Source organism: Melanotaenia boesemani, chromosome 22 (genome assembly GCF_017639745.1).
Source record: "Melanotaenia boesemani isolate fMelBoe1 chromosome 22, fMelBoe1.pri, whole genome shotgun sequence".
Taxonomy (NCBI): Eukaryota; Metazoa; Chordata; class Actinopteri; order Atheriniformes; family Melanotaeniidae; genus Melanotaenia; species Melanotaenia boesemani.
Window position 1 is genome coordinate 24459482 of NC_055703.1, and position 19333 is coordinate 24478814.

At 38.4% G+C, this 19333-nt stretch overlaps 1 protein-coding gene across 1 annotated transcript in view; it reads left to right on the top strand.

The window, feature by feature from the left end:
• The first annotated feature begins 6053 nt into the window (after window positions 1-6053).
• Window positions 6054-19333, top strand: part of LOC121633539 (E3 ubiquitin-protein ligase TRIM9) — a 70238-nt gene continuing 56958 nt past the window's right edge. Inside the window, exon 1 of the mRNA XM_041975657.1 lies at window positions 6054-7127. Coding sequence (XP_041831591.1) covers window positions 6309-7127 — 819 coding nt within the window. The 5' untranslated portion in view covers window positions 6054-6308. The remainder of the gene's footprint in view (window positions 7128-19333) is intronic.

The window sequence follows — 19333 nt, forward strand, 5'->3', positions numbered from 1 at the left end:
TGATAAGTAAAAGTGGAGGTTTATGTTCATGCATGCTCCAGGTGGAATTAGTAATAGTTCCACCTCATGGTGGTAAAGAAAGGATTATGAGGTCATTTCTAAACTATTTGGAATCCATCATTCTGCAGTGAGAAAGATTATTTACAAGTAGAAAACATTTGAAAGAGCTGCCAAGCTTCCCAGCAATTTCAGGTCAAGGCCAGACCATGCAATGCTCAGAGAAACTAAAAACCCCAAGAGCTACATCTCAGACTCTCCAGGCCTCAGATAGCATGTTAAATGTTAAAGTTCAAGACAGTACAAGTAGAAAAAAACTGAACAAGTACGGTTTGTCTGAAAGTAGAGCAAAAAAAAAAAAAAAAGTCTTTTCTCTAAGGACATAACAGCAAAGCTTAGGTTTGCAAAGCTACATCTGAAAAAACCAAATGCTTTCACAAATGTCCTTAGGACAAAATAGACCAAAATGAAGATGTTTGGTCATGAGGAAGAAAATCAAACATGGCATAACAGCACAAACACCACAACAACTGTCAAGCATGGCGGTGGAGGGATGATGATATGGGCTTGTTTTGACCAGGACACCTTGCAGTCATCGAGTGGACTCCTCTGGATACCAAAGTGTTCCAGAGTTAACCGTGATTCCATCTGACAGCTCAAGCTCGGATATTAGCTTAATTAGCAGGACACTGATCCCAAACACACCAGCAGATCTACAACGGAGCGGCCGAAAAAAGAAAAGTGCTGACAGGATCTGCTCAAAGTCCACCTCAACCTGAGCTTGTAAAGAATGTTGTAAAGAATAGAGAGCTAAAATTCCTTCACAATGTGAGACTGATAACAACATGCAGAAAAAGATCACTTCAAGTTCTTTCCGCTAAAGGTGGTTTTTCTACTGATTTCTTCCTTTTTTCACTTTTTCTACATTTTGATTTCATTTTAAAGATTTTTAAGACGGCCCAAATGATTTACATCCTGATAAATAAAACCATAAGTTTTGAAAGAGGGATTTACTTTCTTACTCAAACTTGATGCAATGTGAGCATTACATCATTTTCAAGACAAAATTATAGATTTTTAAAACCCTTTTATTTAAATTTATCTTTCAAACTTGAACAGAAATGATCATTTTCCCAACATTTGCAAATATGAGATTGATATCAATTCTTATCAGGATATTTTTTATGTCCGGTGGACTTACAAACAGGATAAATGCATAAAGGTTATGTTATATCCCTGCACTGAACATGATTTTATAATTGCTCAGGATTCAGCAGAGTGTGAATCATTCTGTGAAGCTGATAATTATTGTGCTTCAGACTTGTCTCTGTGAGCTGTTGTTTATTACTGAAGAGATCATAAAATCTCTAAAAAAGTGATAATTACAAGATGAAACTGGGACGAATCACAAATTTAAACCTCCGACTGCTGAACATCAGACTATTTTCATTGAACTTACTCATTTGATGTTCTGACAAGACAATAATATAAAGTAAAAACTGCATTCTTTGCTGTATGTCCATGAACAAAACAAAAGTAATATAGTTTAGTTCATGCATACACTTTAAACTAGATGTTACCAGGTTACGCTGTATTTCCTGAATCTTATCGAGAGGATTTACTGCCCTCTTGTGGCAGCTCTGAGTCAGTAAATATCAAATTTTAAGGCTGATCCAGTGCTTGACTTCTATATTCAGCCTATTTCTAATTACTCTTCATAATATTAAAAATTTTACATTTTCTGGGCACATCTTACAGATGTCATCCTTTGACTGTTGTGGATGCTGCAATAAAACCTCAGTCCATCCAGCTTGTGTTGTCTTAATGTAAAGCAGAAATATTTGCCTCCAGCAGTCACAGAGTAACATGTCACCACGTCAGATGCAGCTATTTTTAGATGCATGATTGTTTTATCTGCTTCACAGCTCATCTTATTATAATCACTGATGTGAACGAGGGCTAGAGGAAAGCCTCGGGTGAAGTCATCGGCTTATTCCCAGAGAGCGAACATCAGGCTGGTGGGATTATTTGAGAGGAATTCATTTAGTCAATACCTTGAGGGAATAAACAGCGTAGTACGTGTACATACAGTATGTCATGTGATGAACATGGATGTTTCATGCATGTGAAAGAGCTACACTTAAACAGTTAACTTAAATATACATCTTCATCAAAGATGATATGGAGGGTTTGAAAGTTGCAGAATCTTTTGGAAACATTACAAAGTAACAGCTCATCTTTTATCTTAGCATGTCTGCAGAGATGCTGACCAGATCCAGGCTAACACATGTATGTGCAAATGATCACTCACTTCATAACAAAACAGATCTGAAAGGCAGGTAATGTGATGCTAACCGGGCTGATAAATGGAAAAGCTGTTCCAGTTTGAGGCATTAATGCAGCTCCCTGAGGGACCCCAGTCATGGATGCTGTCTGTTCTGTTTAATGTTCAGTTAACACAAAAGGCTAATGTGAGAAAACACAAAGGTTACTGGATTGAACGAGCTTCAGATGCCTCCTCATCCATTATGAGCCTGAAAACTCTCTGCTAGGATCCATCTGTTTGTTTTCTGGTCCAGTATGTGGTTTCACCGCTGCGATCATGTTTCATCTGCCTCAGATTTGACAGGCAGAACAAATGTTTGAGGCAGTCGCAGCAAACGGTGATCATTATCATAGCTGCTGTTGTTGTTGACAGAATGATGTCAGTTATGGTCTAAAACTTTTCATGATGCTCTTGGATTAAATGGACTGAAATTCCTGGACTTCTTCAATTGATGTTTTATTTTGTGCTTAAATTCCACAAAACTTCAGATGTTTAACTTCTTTTCTTGACTCTTCTTTAATAATAATGAGTATGAAGAAAATCAAAAGCAAGAAATACTAAACCAGAAGTCCAAAGAAAATCTGGAAACCCCCCTTAATGAAACAACAAAAAAGTAACTCTTACCAAGATCTGACAGGCAGACAAAGATAAAATGATTAGGTGAATGCAAGTGAGCCAGTTAGGAACAGGGACGAGGTGAAGATAACCGAGTGCATCTAATGTATTTTACAGGTAACAGCATGGCATACCAGCTGCTCATGTACATGTAGCGGACTCGGCCTCGGAAAATAAAGATTGAATTTTTGTTTATTCCTGACTGAATTAAACATTCTCCTTACAGACCAACAGGACATTTCCTTCTCAGTCCAAAAGGGAGGATCTGACTGGTAAAACCCAGGACTCAGATTTATGACATGGTTTTCAGCTCCACGGTTCAAGAAAGGTCAACTCTCCAGCCTGGACTGGGGGAGGACTTTTTTTAAGTTATATCAAAGATCTGGGAAGTTTCTGTACTTTAATCTTCTGCAGCACAAATCTACCAGGATTTGCCTTGTAATGAACTAAATGTTTTTTGGATTTCAGGTGTAACTCATCACCCAGAACGTTGCCCACTTTGAAGCTGTTTCCTTCTAAACTTGGGTTTCCCTTCAACTGATGAAGCTATCCCCTTCCACAGGCAATGTTAACTGGAAACAGACCATCCAGATACACCAGAAATGTTTATTCTTGACATACCAAGAGGTAATAAAACATGTAAGGTCTTCTCTGTGTCCCAGCAAGAGTAAAGATTCTGCTCTCATCATTTTAAACTGTTCATTTTAATATATTTATATGTGTGTGTTTATTTTGATAGTGCATATCATTCATATAATCATTATCATTTTGTACAAGGTTTAATCAACAAGCTTGATTAATTTGTGATCTGAAAATTTATTAACATGTGTTTATCTTTTAAGGTATGACATTGATTTCAATGTGTCATTTATGATTTATTCATGTTCCACTTAAGACTTTAATAACTTAGAGACACGCAGACATTCGCAAAATGTTTAATTTGATACTTCACAAAACGATCAGACCAGCCTACGTCTGCTATCTGAGCTGACCACCAAAGTCCTGAATGCTTATTGGTCAAAATAATGGTCCTACATCCTTCCGTGGGGCGTGTCATCATACTAACACTTAGAACTCAGAACAAAGAATTTTAGTCTGTCTTCAACTTCCCCTGGAGTTGTACCTGAATTTTCTTCAGAAATGGTTCCTTTCTTTCAGAGGTCCTAGAGACATATTTTTCTTAGGAAACCTCTTCGGAATGCCAGAGAGAGAAAGAGAGAGATGAGGCATGAAGAATTAAGTTTGCCGTGATGTAAGATACTAAAGCTTGGGCCTGCATTTAAGATGCATGATTGATTTTATTCCTTTTTGGACTGATTATCTCCTTTTAGTTCATTCCTTTTCCGACTGATACTTCTACTTTTAGTTATGTTTTTGTCTTTTGGATTTTGATATTGATCCTGGATTTTGATCTTTAATTTGGATAACTGGTTAACGCAGGCTGACAAACGCTTCTGAACCAGTTCTACAGAATTTCTTTACAGATTGATCCAAAGCTGGACTTTTTATCTTATGCCATTCACTGCCCATCATCCTCAATACCACCAGCCAAGCCGCAGGTGGTATGATCAATAGTTTGACTAATAAATGATAATTTTATCTAATTATTAAAATTAATAATTTTATTAAACACCTTTAATGTTTAATTACGCCAAATCACTACATACATTAGAAAATTTACTTAAGTAAGACACTGAATGCAGGAATGATACTTCTATTGGTTTTCCATCTTGAGTATCCCAGTTCTAACCTTCCACCGGTCATGTATCAGTCCACTTTCACATCAGTTCAGCTTCATTTGTTTTGTGCAACTCATGACAAAATCATCTTAAGGCATTTTTATAGAGACAGTCCAATTCAGTCCAAACAAATCTAGCGTGACTAGGCTCATTTAGTCTATTCCAGTTGTAGTTGTAAGCCTCCAGGATACCATCAGCTGACACATGTTTGATGACGTTTTCTGAAGAAGACTGAAGTTTCAGTTGAAACCTGTCAAAGTAAAAGAGCAACTCCTTGAAAAATTATTTGTCTGATCAAAACAATTCTTACAACCAATCAATCTATTATATGATGAACATTAGTCCAATTAATAAAAGCTGTAATAATATAAGCCATTCATGAAAACTGGTCTCAGTGGAAACCAACAAATTACATCAAATCTTCTGTTGAGCCTCCTGAGTCCTAGCTTCCTCATAGAAGGACATCACTTATTTGGTTGTCTTCACTGGCATCTGTTGAAAGTGCAGTTTGGTGGTTTCAAACAAGTGGAACAAACTGCCAGTGGAGATTAAACTTTCAGCAAATATAGACATTTTTAAATCCAGGTTAAAAACATTTCTTTTCTCATGTGCCTAACTTTTTAACTTATCTTCCTTTAATTCATTTAAATTTATGATTTTATTATTATTATTTTATTGTGATTTTGCTGTTTGTTGCTGCCGTTTACTACTTTTTTTATGTTTTCTTTGCACCACCTGTAATGCTTTTATTTTATTTATTTATTTTTTTGTAAAGCATTTTTAATTGTCCTGTACATGAAATGAACTACATAAATAATTGGTCACTAAGAATTTTATATGGGATGCAAACAATTTCAGATTCTATCCAGGATTTAACACAGAGCCAGTGAAGGAAAAATTGGAGACCAAGAATCTGGACATTTTGGCTGACCTACATACGTCTGTTCCAGACAGGGATGGACTGAGCTGTCTGTGCAACTAACTCTACCCTCAAGTCTTTCTGCAGTCGGCTTCCCTGCAAGAAAACAATGTTTACACAAAACACATAGTTGCTCAACATACATTAATGAGGAGTTTAGGGTAAATCCAATGATGAATAAGTAAAGGTTCCCACTGCCTTTTATTTGTGCAAGCATTTAACTCAGAAGATGTTGAGAAGATATATATATAAATATATATAAATGCAGAGAAATCAGCTAATGTTGGATAAATTAGGTCGGAAAATCATACAGTACTCTGTAAATTTACAGCTAATAAGAAAGGAATAAAAACAGGATATAATAGTGGACAAATACAAACATTACAGCTATTGTGTGGTTGTTTTGGTTTTTTAATCCATCCCTAATACCTCCAAAAGTGGCCCGTTTAGCCGTCTTTCTCCTGTATAAATCAAGAAGAAGAAGAAGGAGGAGAAATAATCCTTGTTTAAACCCTGAATACAACTCATGATAATCTGAGATTTGTGGTGTTTTAACACCATGAAATTAACCAGATCAATCAACTCAAACCCCAATCCCCGCCCCTGTTTGCGCATGCGTACAGCAGTTTAGGGAGCTGTCCGCGTCAGTCGGTGCTGGAGTGTTTCCACCGAAGCAGCTTCTCCCTCCGGTACACCGACACAGACGGGAGTGATGGAGGAAGAGTTGAAATGCCCCGTTTGCGGTTCTCTTTTCAAGGACCCAGTCCTGCTGCCGTGCTCCCACAATGTTTGCCTCACGTGCGCCCGGAACATCACCGTCCAGACGCCGGACGGAGAGACCCCGGTCCAGAGCCGAGCCTCGGGCAGCTCTGACTATGATTACATGGACATGGACAAGATGAGTCTGTACAGCGAGACGGACAGCGGATACGGCTCCTACACGCCGTGCCAGCTCAAGTCTCCCAACGGGGTGCGGGTGTTTCCGCCGGTCATCCCCCACCGCCACTGCTCCCTCACCTGTCCGCTGTGCCACCGGAGCGTCTCTCTGGATGAGCGGGGGCTCCGGGGTTTCCCACGGAACCGGCTGCTAGAGGCCATCGTGGCGCGGTACCAGCAGACCCGCGGCATTTCCCCCTCTTCTTCTACCGCTGTCAAGTGTCAGCTGTGCGACCGCAACCCGGTGGACGCGACGGTGATGTGCGAGCAGTGCGACGTCTACTACTGTAATGCCTGCCAGCAGCGGTGCCACCCGTCCCGCGGTCCGCTCGCCAAACACCGCCTGGTGCCGCCGCCGAACAAGGCGGCAGGAGGAGCGGCCAGCGGTGGAGGAAGCGGCTCAGGGGGCGGCAGCGCTCCTCCGCAGCCGCCTGTTACCGCGCGGAAACCGGCAACATGCGTGGACCACGAAGCGGAAAACTTCAGCATGTACTGCTGCGGCTGCAAGGCTCCGGTGTGCATGAAGTGTCTGGAGGAGGGAAAACACGCCAAGCACGACGTCAAACCGCTGGCCGTGATGTGGAAGCAACACAAGGTGAGTGGACACACTCTCATCCAGGCAGGCGTTACCTGGTTAGTCCATGATGCCTCACGCACTTTTATGGGGATGCATTTATGTTTATTGTTAATTTGGAATATATTATTATCCATTTTTGGGTTATTGCTATACTGTTTTGTCTTCTTCTTAGAAAAAAGAAAGAAAAAGAAACGCAGGCTATTAAAGTAGGAAGAGAAACGAAGCTTCAGTATAGCTACCTAAAGAACAGGCTGTGTTCCTGTGTCGATCTCGCTGAATGTGGGGCAAACTGAACTCCGTGTGATTCACCAGAATTATCACATAACGAGATAATTACTGTAGGCATGAAAATCTAGTGTGCATGACTCACATCAGAGTATTACTGGCCCACATCTGTACTGTTAGTGGGTGCATATGATGTGATTGATGATCACAGCGTTGGAGGAAGAGGTCATTGTTGACTGTCACGAGATGGATGATGGACAAAATCAGTGAATCATGTTTTTTTAAGCATCTGTGCCCGGACACCAAACTGTTAAACTACAGCAGCAGTGATTTATACATGTAAACCCCTTTAAAGGTCATTTTTTCACATTTGAAGAATAGATTGTCAAAACTGCATTTCAAGATGAATATATGAGTAAAACAGGTCTTCATTTGGTTGTTGATGTTACCAAATGTTAAAAAATAAGAGGATGAAACAGATATTAGGAGCAGCCAAAGGTTGAATTTGCTATTGGTCTATTTTTATTTAAATAACTAGAATAAAAAAAATAAGAATGAGATGAATTTCCTTTAGATTTGTTTATGCTTTGTTTCAAAAACACATGTGATTGTCTGTTTATTTAAGTTTTCTTTTCCTGATGTGGCCAATAATATATATAGAATATGTAAAGTGCTACACAGACATAACACAGAGAATGAGGTTGTGTTTATTTTTGGTCTCTTTATAGTAAAGTCCAGATTTAACTAAAGAACATTTTGATAACATCTGTGATGTTAAGTCCTCACTTGTGTTGGAGTTGAGGGATTGTATCACAGACAGATAAACTTCCTCAGGTCAGGACTCTTTTTGGATGTTACACATCAGTACCTGTTTCTTTTACCCTCTAAGAAAAATGTCTGTAGAAAACTGATAATGTCCTGGCAGAAAATAAGACATTTTACTGATAACTGGACTCTTCTGTTGATTCAAAAACAGAAAATTTCCACAGTTGCATTTGCACCACACCACACTGGAGTACAGAGAGAATAGCTGAACCAAATTAAATGATTCTTCAACTTCAATTGAATTTCCCTTTGGGATTAATAAAGTATTTTTTTTCATAATTGAGTTTATCCAGTTAGTACTGCTGGTGCTGGTGGAGGGTTTCTAGTGCACTCATGGTGCCAACTTTAACACCCTAACAGAACAGAGCGTCTCAATAACATTTCCTAAATGTAAACATAATACAGGAAGTAAGCACATAACTTAGATTTAGAGGGTGTAATCACACAAGTTTAATTCCTGCTGAATATACATTTCCCATGAGCCTTTCTGGTACTGTTGATCTGCAAATCTGGAGAAACGTGTATGTCATTAGGAAACTAAAGCTTTGTTAAAGTTGTTAAACTTTGAGAGTAAAAAACTAATCTCAGATGACTCCAGAACACAGGACTCCCTCTGGGATAAGAGAAGAGTTAGAAGAGTTATTGTTCTCAAAATGCACAAATATAAAAAATACAGGTAAAACTACGGTGAAAAGTTACAGCAGAAATTCCTTCACATTTTTCCGATACATTTGGCCCTATTTTTACAGACTTTTCTTACAGTGTCAACCCTAGAATCACAGGTTATCCTGTTGGTATTCATCTGAAGAACACATCCTGTAAATCTCATCTAAAACCCATTGTAGCTCTTACATAAGGCAGACTTTCCTTGTGTACAAACCGGGGAGCTGATAAAATGTGACATTTGGAGAAGATTTGACAGGTTTAATTGAGTTAAAGCAACTTCCTTAACATTCATAACATCACAAAGATCTTTAGATGACCACATATAAAGCACATGTGAAGATGATGTCAGGCCTTGTTGAATTTTGGGTAGTTTAGTGTGTTTTCCCACCATACTGTAATGATTACTAGAGCACCAACTGAAGCAGCTCAGTGCTGAGCTTTAAGGTTTGAGCCTTTCTGGGATGTAAGATCAAGGCCGATGTACGTTTTTTAGTACCACAGCAGCATTTTAGCAAAACACTTGTTTCCATCAACTTTATGCTGACAGAGTTAGAGAACAGTCTTAGTTTGGGCTGAAATATTTTCTTTTTATGCAACTATGACCTGTATGGATGTCATTGTACAGGTTGCCATGGTTACATGTACACAGCCCCATTACAATGAGACTGTAATTTCATGGTTGTCTTTAGGGTGTAACAGCACTTAGTTAAGGTTAAGTAAGTTAACATTACTTACAGTTTCTCTCATGACCACTAGATGTTGGGCGTTCATTGAATGTAATTATCCAGTTATATTTATGTACAATTATACATTGTATTATAAACAGCTCATTTAATTAAATGATTAAATTTTTACACTGGCTTGCAGATTAACAGATTTTATACCGATTCCTGGTATTTGTAACTTGAGCTCACACAAAGTAGATCCACTTGGGTTTCCTTTTGCCAGGATGTGAGCAGAGGTAGATCAGAGTTGGTAATCCAGTCCAGTGTATGGATCTTTGTTAATTATGTTGTCCGTTAGCTTGGTAAATTCCCTTTCCTTCTTCCATCTTTCCACTTCTTCACCAGATTAGCCGAGCTAAACCAAAGCTAACCAGGCTGCAACTGTAGCAACCATAAATAAGAAGGGAGACCACGTCTAACCAACATGCAACACAACATGCTTCACTTTCTTCATTGATGGGACTAATTGGGATGTTATAAATGCTTTGCATTAGTGAGATGTGGCTTAAGTGCTTCTTCATATTTTCTATGGGATGCTGTAGAGCCACTTTGGAACATCAAAATCCTAAGACTCATATAATATATTAATTTTCATTATGTTTGATACACGTGACCACCCAAGAGGTAACAAGGATGTTGTAGTATTTTAATATTTTATGTTATCATTCAAATTAATTTCCTTATTAATTATGAGAATCTAGTATGAGTATGTAAAAAGCCTCAGGGGCTGGAAGCAAATGAGTAATTGAAATACTTTTAGTATATGCATTAAAGCATATTGTTGAGCCAACCTTTGACTGGCTTTAAATGATTTCAGCTTACTTCCTGTTAGTAACGGCGCATTTCATAAGGCCATCATCCCCACACCCAGACGTCATTTGTGTAAATTAAAAGCATTTTTGCATGCCTCCGGCTAAGTGGGTCATTGGGACTAATCTCCCAGTCCATGTCTCTTGTTTTTTAGGAGATTGGAAGCCTCCAGTGATTCCATCCATCATTCACCCCCACACACATCTCAGCCTCTACCTCCTTTATTTTCACGCTTATGCTCATCACTCACCTTCTCCACATGTCTGTTTCTTATTTACACCGTCTCCTCCCCACCCTTCCTCCTGCCCTTCCTCCATCCTTTCCTTCTATCACTCTGTCCCATAAATGGGCCGTGAAAATCCCATCAGTATACAGGAGGAGTGAGAAGGCGTTGATAAGTAATAAGCAGTGCATGAATAAGAGATGGCCGCCACTTAGTTAATATGGTGTCCTTCTCGTTGAAGGAGATCGATGACTTCATTTTTGTTGCAGAGCTGAAACGGCTGTTGAGTTTTTGAAGTGTCACTCGCTTTTCTCTCTTGTGTGCTGTTTAGTGGGTGTAGCTCTTTTCTGCTTCCTCCCTCCCTCTTCTTCATCATCTGTCCCACTTCTCTGGTGTGTCTTTAAATCAGCATGCTTCATTTTCTGTGAGCCAGGAAGGTTTTTTTTAAGCATGACCAGCAGAAGGGGTTTTGTGAAAGCTGTCCTGTCTGCACCATAGTTCTGTTGTAAGCAAAGAGCTTGATTGATTAATTGATCATATTATACAGTGCAAAAATTGGGGGAAAAATCCATTATGTCACATTAAGAAGGATAGAGTGCAATCTGTCTTTGCTGATGTGTTTTTGAATAAAGCATCTTCTCTTGTGCATGTTATATTAAGAATAAAATGTGGGTTGGCAGATTGGATAATTTGATAATTCATCTACTGGAAAATCTGAGCCAAAATCAATTTTAAGCATTTATTAATGAATAACAAATTATCATCAATCAGAAAGGTTAAACACTGACCCAAGATGTGGGGGAATCTTGATCTATGTAGTAAATGATCCATAAATCATTAGTAAACAAATAACCTTTAGTAAACTAATTGGTTACAACTTATAGACCGTTGGTGTTGTCCAGGAAAGCAAATCAGAATCAGCCTTAATTCATTTTAACCTTTTTATGACCTCTTTGTGGAAAAAAGTCATTCAAATTTCAAGGTTTTGTTGTCCACCAAATAATTTTATGGTAAAAGCAACAAAATCTGAAAAAGTAATGATGTAATCACAAAATGTACCTAAAACAAGTGGAAGATTTGGGTTTACTTCCTCAGATTTTCTATAAAATACAGTACATCAGCTCCAAAAGGTAAAAGGAAATATTGTGATCTGACAACAAGAGGACATTAAAAATGTCAACAAGGAAATTACTGCAAACCTTCAAGTCCCTCTTGGAGTGGTTATTTCAAGCCTTGCTCTACTGGGGAAGACCATGGAGGAAACTCTTTTTGGCATAAAGGAAAACCGATGTTGACAGGGAATACAGTCTTTCTGGAATAATCCAAATGAGATCAGTTTGTGATGCAATGTATTAGTTTATGTAAAGTTATGGAGCCTGTCTGGTGGCATCGGAAGAAAATGTATTTAACTGCATGGATTACTTGTTTGTGGGAAAGATGCATGCTACTAAACTAAGAAGTACTAACGCGTGAGATAATTAAGTCATGATCATGCATTACTAATGTGTTGCTCACTGTCCACATATTGAGTTTGTTTCAAATTATGCATCTTAAGAACCTAAATTAAGTGTATCTTATTAACGATGACACAACAGATGGTAAGATATTGTTATAATTCATCCCAAGGTTAAAATGAAATCAAATTAAATAAAAATGATCCATGTAAAATGCATGCTTCTGCCATAAGGGAGCTCGGATTAATTTTTTTTTTTCAAAATCATGGGGTCCATGTAAAGATGGTGAAAGAAACCCATGAGGGTAAAACGTGGCAGAGGTTCTATCATGTGTGGATGATAATTGATGTTGGTGCTAAATATAAAAACAATGATAAAATTTCAACATGACTGAGAAATTCTACAGCACAATGTGTTATTTTAGTTAGAGCTGAAGAAGAGCACAAAACAGTGGTTGAAAAAGAAATATTTCACTTTTCTGAAATACTTGTTCAAAATGTTGAGTTTACAATAACTCACACCATAACTGTACAGTAGATTGATGGTTTTCTATTAATTATCTTAGATATCGAAGTAATTGCTTTGGCTTTAGGTGGTTATATGTGTGTCTTATTTGGTTTAAGTAATCAAAACCTTTGGGGAGTGAAGTTTTCTATTAGAGCTTTGAATACTTCCTACACAGTTTGTCTTCATTCTTGTATTTAATGCCTTTGTGAGCACTTGTGTGTATTTTCTGCTATCTCAAATACTGTGCCAAGATATTTAGAAGAAAAACAATAGGATAATTTCTCTGAAATAGTACTTTACAGAGCAGCCCTGGGGGATTACAGTCCCCCGATACGCACGCATCAACACACATTCAGAGAGCATGAATATGCATAAGTGAAGCGGATGAACTTTAGCAGAGGAAGATACACTGATCCAGTTTCCTCTGATCAGTCAAGCAGAAACTAAGTGTGTATTCAAAGCACGCACACATATGTGTACTTATGTGCATGCGTATGTGTGACCTAGCTGAGGCCAGTAAAGAGCTGCTCTTAAATAATAAAAGCCAGAAATGCAGAGTTTGTGTTTTTCCTGCTGTGTGTGTTTGAGTGTTATCTTGAGATTATTTAGATTATAAATGGGTCAGCCCAAATGCAATTTTGCTCCAAGACCATGTTAAAAACAATAATGAATTGTTTCCTGCGGAAAGAAAAGAGAAGATCCTTCAAATATTCTAGAAAAGCTTTATGTGACTATGCAGTGTTAACATTTAAAGCTTATATGATAAATTCAGGAACTTTTACATCATTGCTTCATTAATTTAACCACACACTCAAGTGTTTTGTTCAGCTACCTTTAGCTTTTTGGCATCTTTTCAATAAGTTAATAGAAAATTAAATTTATTTCCTTTCAGTTGCATTAAATTTTCACCCAGACCTTCTTACTTGATGATGGGAGACTTTGAACAGTACAAAACATCCTAGAGATTCTCAGTGGGCTTAAAGTCTGCGCTCTGTGGAGGCATCACCATCTTTGAACATGCAGTCTTTACACTACAGCTCCTGTAATGGTACTGATGAAATTTCCATTCAAAAATATACAATTATTGTTAGGTGTACAATAACGCTGTGAAATTGAACCCTGCCACTGGACTCTGGATCAGTGGCTTTTCTTTCTTACTGGCAGCTTTTTATACTGCCCTCCTGCCTGACTTCTGGCCTTATCTGAACTGCTGAGCTTTACATGTTCTGGATGCAAACTCCGTGAAACAATGGACTCGCTGCTTTTGTTTTATGGTAAGCTGTGAAAAGGTGCTTCTGGGACGCTTCTGACATGCACTGTGGTGTGACCAGTGTGAACCAAACCTTTGAATAAGACGGCTGCGAATAGGTCTGGTTTCCACCTGGTGGAAATTAGCCTTTAACCTCGGGATGCTGCAGGGCAGCGACAGCTCCAGGAATGTACAATAATGAATGTCAGTGTGTCATCAAATCAAATCAGAAACACATATTTTAAGGTGAGAAAGTTACACTGTACTGCTTTAATAATGTGTAATTATACACTTATTAATTCAGCTTCATTATAATTTGAATTCTTTCAGCAGCATAACGAGGCTTTTTCTTTGATCCAGATGGTCCTTTTTTCATGACCACCTGATGTGTTTTCTGACATGGTTATTTAAGAAATGAGATGCTAATTCCTGCATAAGTTTTAGTTAAACACAATTTTGCTTTTAAGTGGGAGTGTTTTATCAGTTTGTTGAGCGGTTTTTTTTTTATCCTTTTTCTTTTGGGCTGCTACTATTCTAGCATCCAACAGGGCATATTTGGATAAAATGAGGATGTACATGCAACATTTATTGCATAGATTACATGTTAACATGTCTCTTATAATTAGTAATTACTTTATTACTATTTATTAGTTTCATATGCGCAACCTGAAAGTTGTAGTCAAAAATTAAGAGTGGCAGCCGAACTAGGATGTTGCTAGGCAACCTTTAAATCTTGTCATATGTTTCCTCCACAGCATGAATAAACAATTTTCTCTGATCACTGAATGCTGCAGCAGAATAAGCTAAGCTTTAATACTTTGATGGACCGCCCATAGTTCAGGTTTATGTCTTTTCGCAGAAAAGAGAGTGCTGCAATTTTGAGGAGGCAGATTTGGAAAATTGAATCTGTCTGTTCTCCAGGGGATTTGCTGGGATGTGCATCAGGGAGCACAAGGCAGCATCTGTAAGGTGCAAGGAGCATGCGCACTAAAAGTAAAAGCCGTGGCCAAATGCTAAGCTTTAGGTAACACAGCCGAAACTTTGTAGTGTTTTAGAAGTTTTAAAACCATAGATGACAACATATTCTAGGGCTTTTCTAGGGCTGTACAGGGCAATTCTCAAAATGAGATTAATAACAGGGAAGGACTATGAACAATGTGAGAAAGATAAAAATCTAGTGTGTGTTTGGTTAAGTAGATTGATTCAGGAGTAAAGGCCTGGACTGACCCATGGCAGGAGTGGACTCGTCGCACTGCAGATTGACCTGGCTGGCACTGTCACCAGCCCACAAAAAACAGAGTGCTTGTCAGTAGTTGTTAATTATGGTTTTTATTTCTTTTAATAAACTACACCAGGAAAGCTCACAGAGGCAGAACAAAGAGGCAAAAGAACTCAGAAAAAAAGAGGAGGGGATCAGCGAGGGACCTTTAAAAAACTAACACAAAGGGACTTCAGTATTAGACGAGAAAAGGTCGGAAACTTTCCTCATCAGCAGCAGCAGTCAGTCAAGAGAGTTCACCATTTAGTAAAGAAGTGACAATGGAGAGATGGCTGGTATGTTACAACTGCAAACTTTCGTCTGTAGATGATGATCGCTAATTGAGATTCTCCTTTTTCTATTTTATAGCTGTAATAATAACCCAGGTACTTGCTAACAAAACTTTATTCTCCCATCAGCCCAAACATAAAGCTACACAACCTTCCTAGCTCTCAGAAAAAAAGTACCTGAAGCTCCGTTTTAATCAACGGGTGCGGGTCGGGATGCATTTTTTTTTGTGTTTCCACACGTGAAAACTGGGCTGGGTACCCTAATATCCCACCCGACCCGTCCTAATGTTTTGGGATCTTTCCGTTGGGATACCAGTCTAACCGATCAGACCCGAAACGGTGGAGCTTGACACATTGTAACCCGTTTTGTTGGTTAAAAAAATCACTTCCTGTGCGACCCGGCGTATAAACAAAGCATGAATGTCTCTTTGTTTAGAGCAACAGATTCTCTTTTTTGTTCCACTAAGAAGAAAAAACACAAACTGTTGGATGATCACCATTCTCCTCCTTTTTTTTCTTAGTTGTGTTTTGGTTATTCTCAGGGCTCGAATTACACCGGTGCTTTTGGGGGAGCCTTTGCAACGTGACTTTGCACATCATGTGCACGCGCATATATATTAGTGCACGTAGCACTGTCAAAAATATGGTTACCATAAAAAAAAAAAACCTCTGCTGCTACTGTATGCAGTTTGTTTAATCAGAAACAGGGACGGAAAGTTCTTTTAAGAACCACAAAAGAAAGCATATAAAGGGTTTTTTGTATGGATGCTCACAGCACGCTACAAACAAACAACGCTGCTGTCCACGGAGCTGAAGGAAACAGAACGGATCACATTTGGAGATTTTAACTAATTAAATTAAATTAATAAATAAAACACAAAGCTGACAAATTAATGCTATTCTTTTCAATACACATCAGGAACCTTTCTGAAAAATTAAATGTAACCTGAAAGTGAACTGTTTTTAGGGCTCTCCGTCAAAGTATCAGTTGAATGTCTTTGGGGGAGCTCCTGTGCCTTTCAGGGGAGCCAAGCTCCCCTTAGCTCCCCCGTAATTCGAACCCTGGTCATACTTTAAGGAAGATGTGCTACAATAGCGTAATGCTATTATGTAGCTGAGGCATCTATCGCTGTCTGACTGATACTCCGTTTCTCATGTAAGGTTATGTTTGGCTGTGGCAACACAACAAGATTACAGTTTACAAACCATATCTGCACCCTCTCTGTCCCGACCCGACCCGCTGGTCGAAACAAAGCTTAATTTTACCTTTAGGGATAAAAAGGCTTGTCACTGGGGTGGTACCTTCAAAGGTACTGCTGTTGTTCCCTCAGCAGAATGTACTTATTTGTACCTTTGCAGTTTGTACCTTATAAAGACCATTGTTGTACTTCTGGTGACCGTCTTATACTCTGGTTTAAAAGTAGAAAATGTCTCCCATCAGAGCCTAAAACAAAGATAATGATTATTCTCTATCATGTCAACACATAAGAGGAAATGTAGGGCTCACTATCTTAAAGATTAAAATAATAGAAAACAAGTTAAAAATTGTGTTAAAACAGTAGGTTTTTCTTTTTTATTTTATTATATAGCCATTGACTGAAATCTGCCTTGAATGTATAGAGGAATTATAAAGTCTTCATCAATGAGTAAAGCTCGTTAAACCATTTCCTTCTTTTGTTTATTCCAAAGCAGACTATCTCCTGAGATTTTATCCTAACATTACGAAGAAACAGTACAAATATCTACCATTTACTACTTAAAAACATAAATGCACCTTTCAGTGCCTTAAATGGGTACAAACAGTTAGCCTGAGGTTCAGTTGTGAGTCTTCGTGGGTACATAAGTTCATATTGTATCCTGCAGGCGAGGGCCTATATGGGATTTCCCGGTATAAAATATTAAATGATGTTATGTGCTGTATTATATTGACTGGTAAATTGTTTAATACTGCTGCTAGACTTTACTCGGTACACAAACACTACACAAATAATCTTTGTCAAACTTAGAAATAATTGCAAAACTGTGGTAATGTGGAACAGTTTGTTAGCCCAGGTAAAGTGCAGATGAGGAAACTTTTCGACTTGAACAGTGTCATTGTGTTTATCTGGTTGTAAATGATGCTTGTTAGTTAAATGTGTTCGATGCCTGAGGGTTTTGGTCACAGCTCTGTATGGAGTGTGTGTTTGTGGATGTGCTTCTTTTACATGGTAATGTGTGTGCGCTTGAATTTGAGGCTAGCATGCAGGAAAAAAGTTGGGATGGTGTGGATGAAGATGACTCCTGATCTGACTTTTTTTTCCAGTCCAGTCCTGCAGGAGTAGTAACATCAGTTAATACTGATATTAACACGGCTGGCAATGCAAACCATTATTTATCCAAACACACATGCTGCTCCTCCTAAACATCTGCAGGTTTGTGGCGAATGCTGTTTTCTATAAACGAACATATGTTAACCCTCTCATCTGGAAGCTGCAACGTTTATCTGCAACTTTCACATCCTGCTACTGGTGAACCAAGTGTTTTACTGACACGCATCACACTCACTGACTTGGGATTAGTGACACAAATCTGCCATCAGTCATTGGGGAAAGATGATAAAAGATGAAGGCTAAGAGGAGGCTGTTCATCCTCTTTCAACTCTTTCCACTGTGTGATGTTTTTGGATTACACTAAAACATAAATCTTCTCCATTTACTGGCATTTAAACGCATCTTGTGTACATGTATGAAAATCTGATTTTTTTCCTCCCTTGAAAAATGCCTCTGATGTTAAACCATTTAATACTGACAGTAAGCATTTTGTCTCGCTTGTTTCTCGCCCTGCTGGGATGCTGAGAAAACAATTTGACAACCATGTCGCTATCAGAGCTGCTTGCTGCCTGTTTGTTTAATAGTTAATGTATTGTGTGAGACTTTTTTAAACCAGCATTCACAATGGATTGCATGTTTTCCAGATTTACTGCATGTATTACTGAATCACATTATTTCCACATGTCCCTCCTCTAACAATCACCTTTGATGCTAACATGTTGTGTAACAGGTAATAAAATGGGAACAATTTTTCTTGTCATTCTTACCAGTCTGCCATGCATGCAGCAAGCCAACTGTAAACAAGCTTGCAAGCCCCATTAAAAGATGATTCCCAGAACAGAAAGAGTAGATCAGAATCTCTGAACTTGCACTCAAAGCTGTTTTGCTCACTGTGGCTGCAGGAGGAGGCTTTGTGTGAATTATGGTTTCTGTTAGTTTTTGAAAACTTGAGCTTCTCTTGACACAGCTCAACAAATATGGACAAAAGTGTCCTGCACTACCTCTGAATGTGTCCTCTATCCATGTGAATACAGCCTCAACACTAAAAAAATACAGCAGTGTGTTCATGCACACTGTGCATTGCACAGTTTTAAAAACTTAATAAAAAGAGACCAGTAGTAACTGTAATATTAAGCTAATGTTAGCATCTATGTTAGCAATGAGCTTAGAGCCACAGTGATGTAACATTAGCTTGTTACTACTAAAACAATGTTTACTCCATCAGATTGGCTCCACTGATTGTGTTTAGAAGAAGAATTTAACATTTACTATATAGAAATTTTTATTGGGCCTTTTTTTTCTTTTTTTCTTCCAGTTTTAAAAAGTCTGAAATTAATATTTTCTGTACTCATCTTGCGGAGTTATTTCAAGCCCTTTAAAAATATATTCGGATTTTTCTGGTGCACTAATACAAGGAGCTCTCAGCCTGTTAAGTCTTGCAGATTTAACATGTTTACCTGCTGCAATACACTCAAATTATTATTGGGTCATTAAGAGGCTTGTGCAGAGCTTGACAACAAGCTGTCATGTGGATCAGGTGCTTTGCAGCAGGAAAATGTCTAAAACCTGCAGCACAGCTGGTGATCCTGCACTAAAGTGCAGCATATTGGCCCTCCTCTCTGCATTCAGGAAAAAAATGCTATGAATTGGAATATTAGTATTTTAAATTTCTCATTGGGTTTA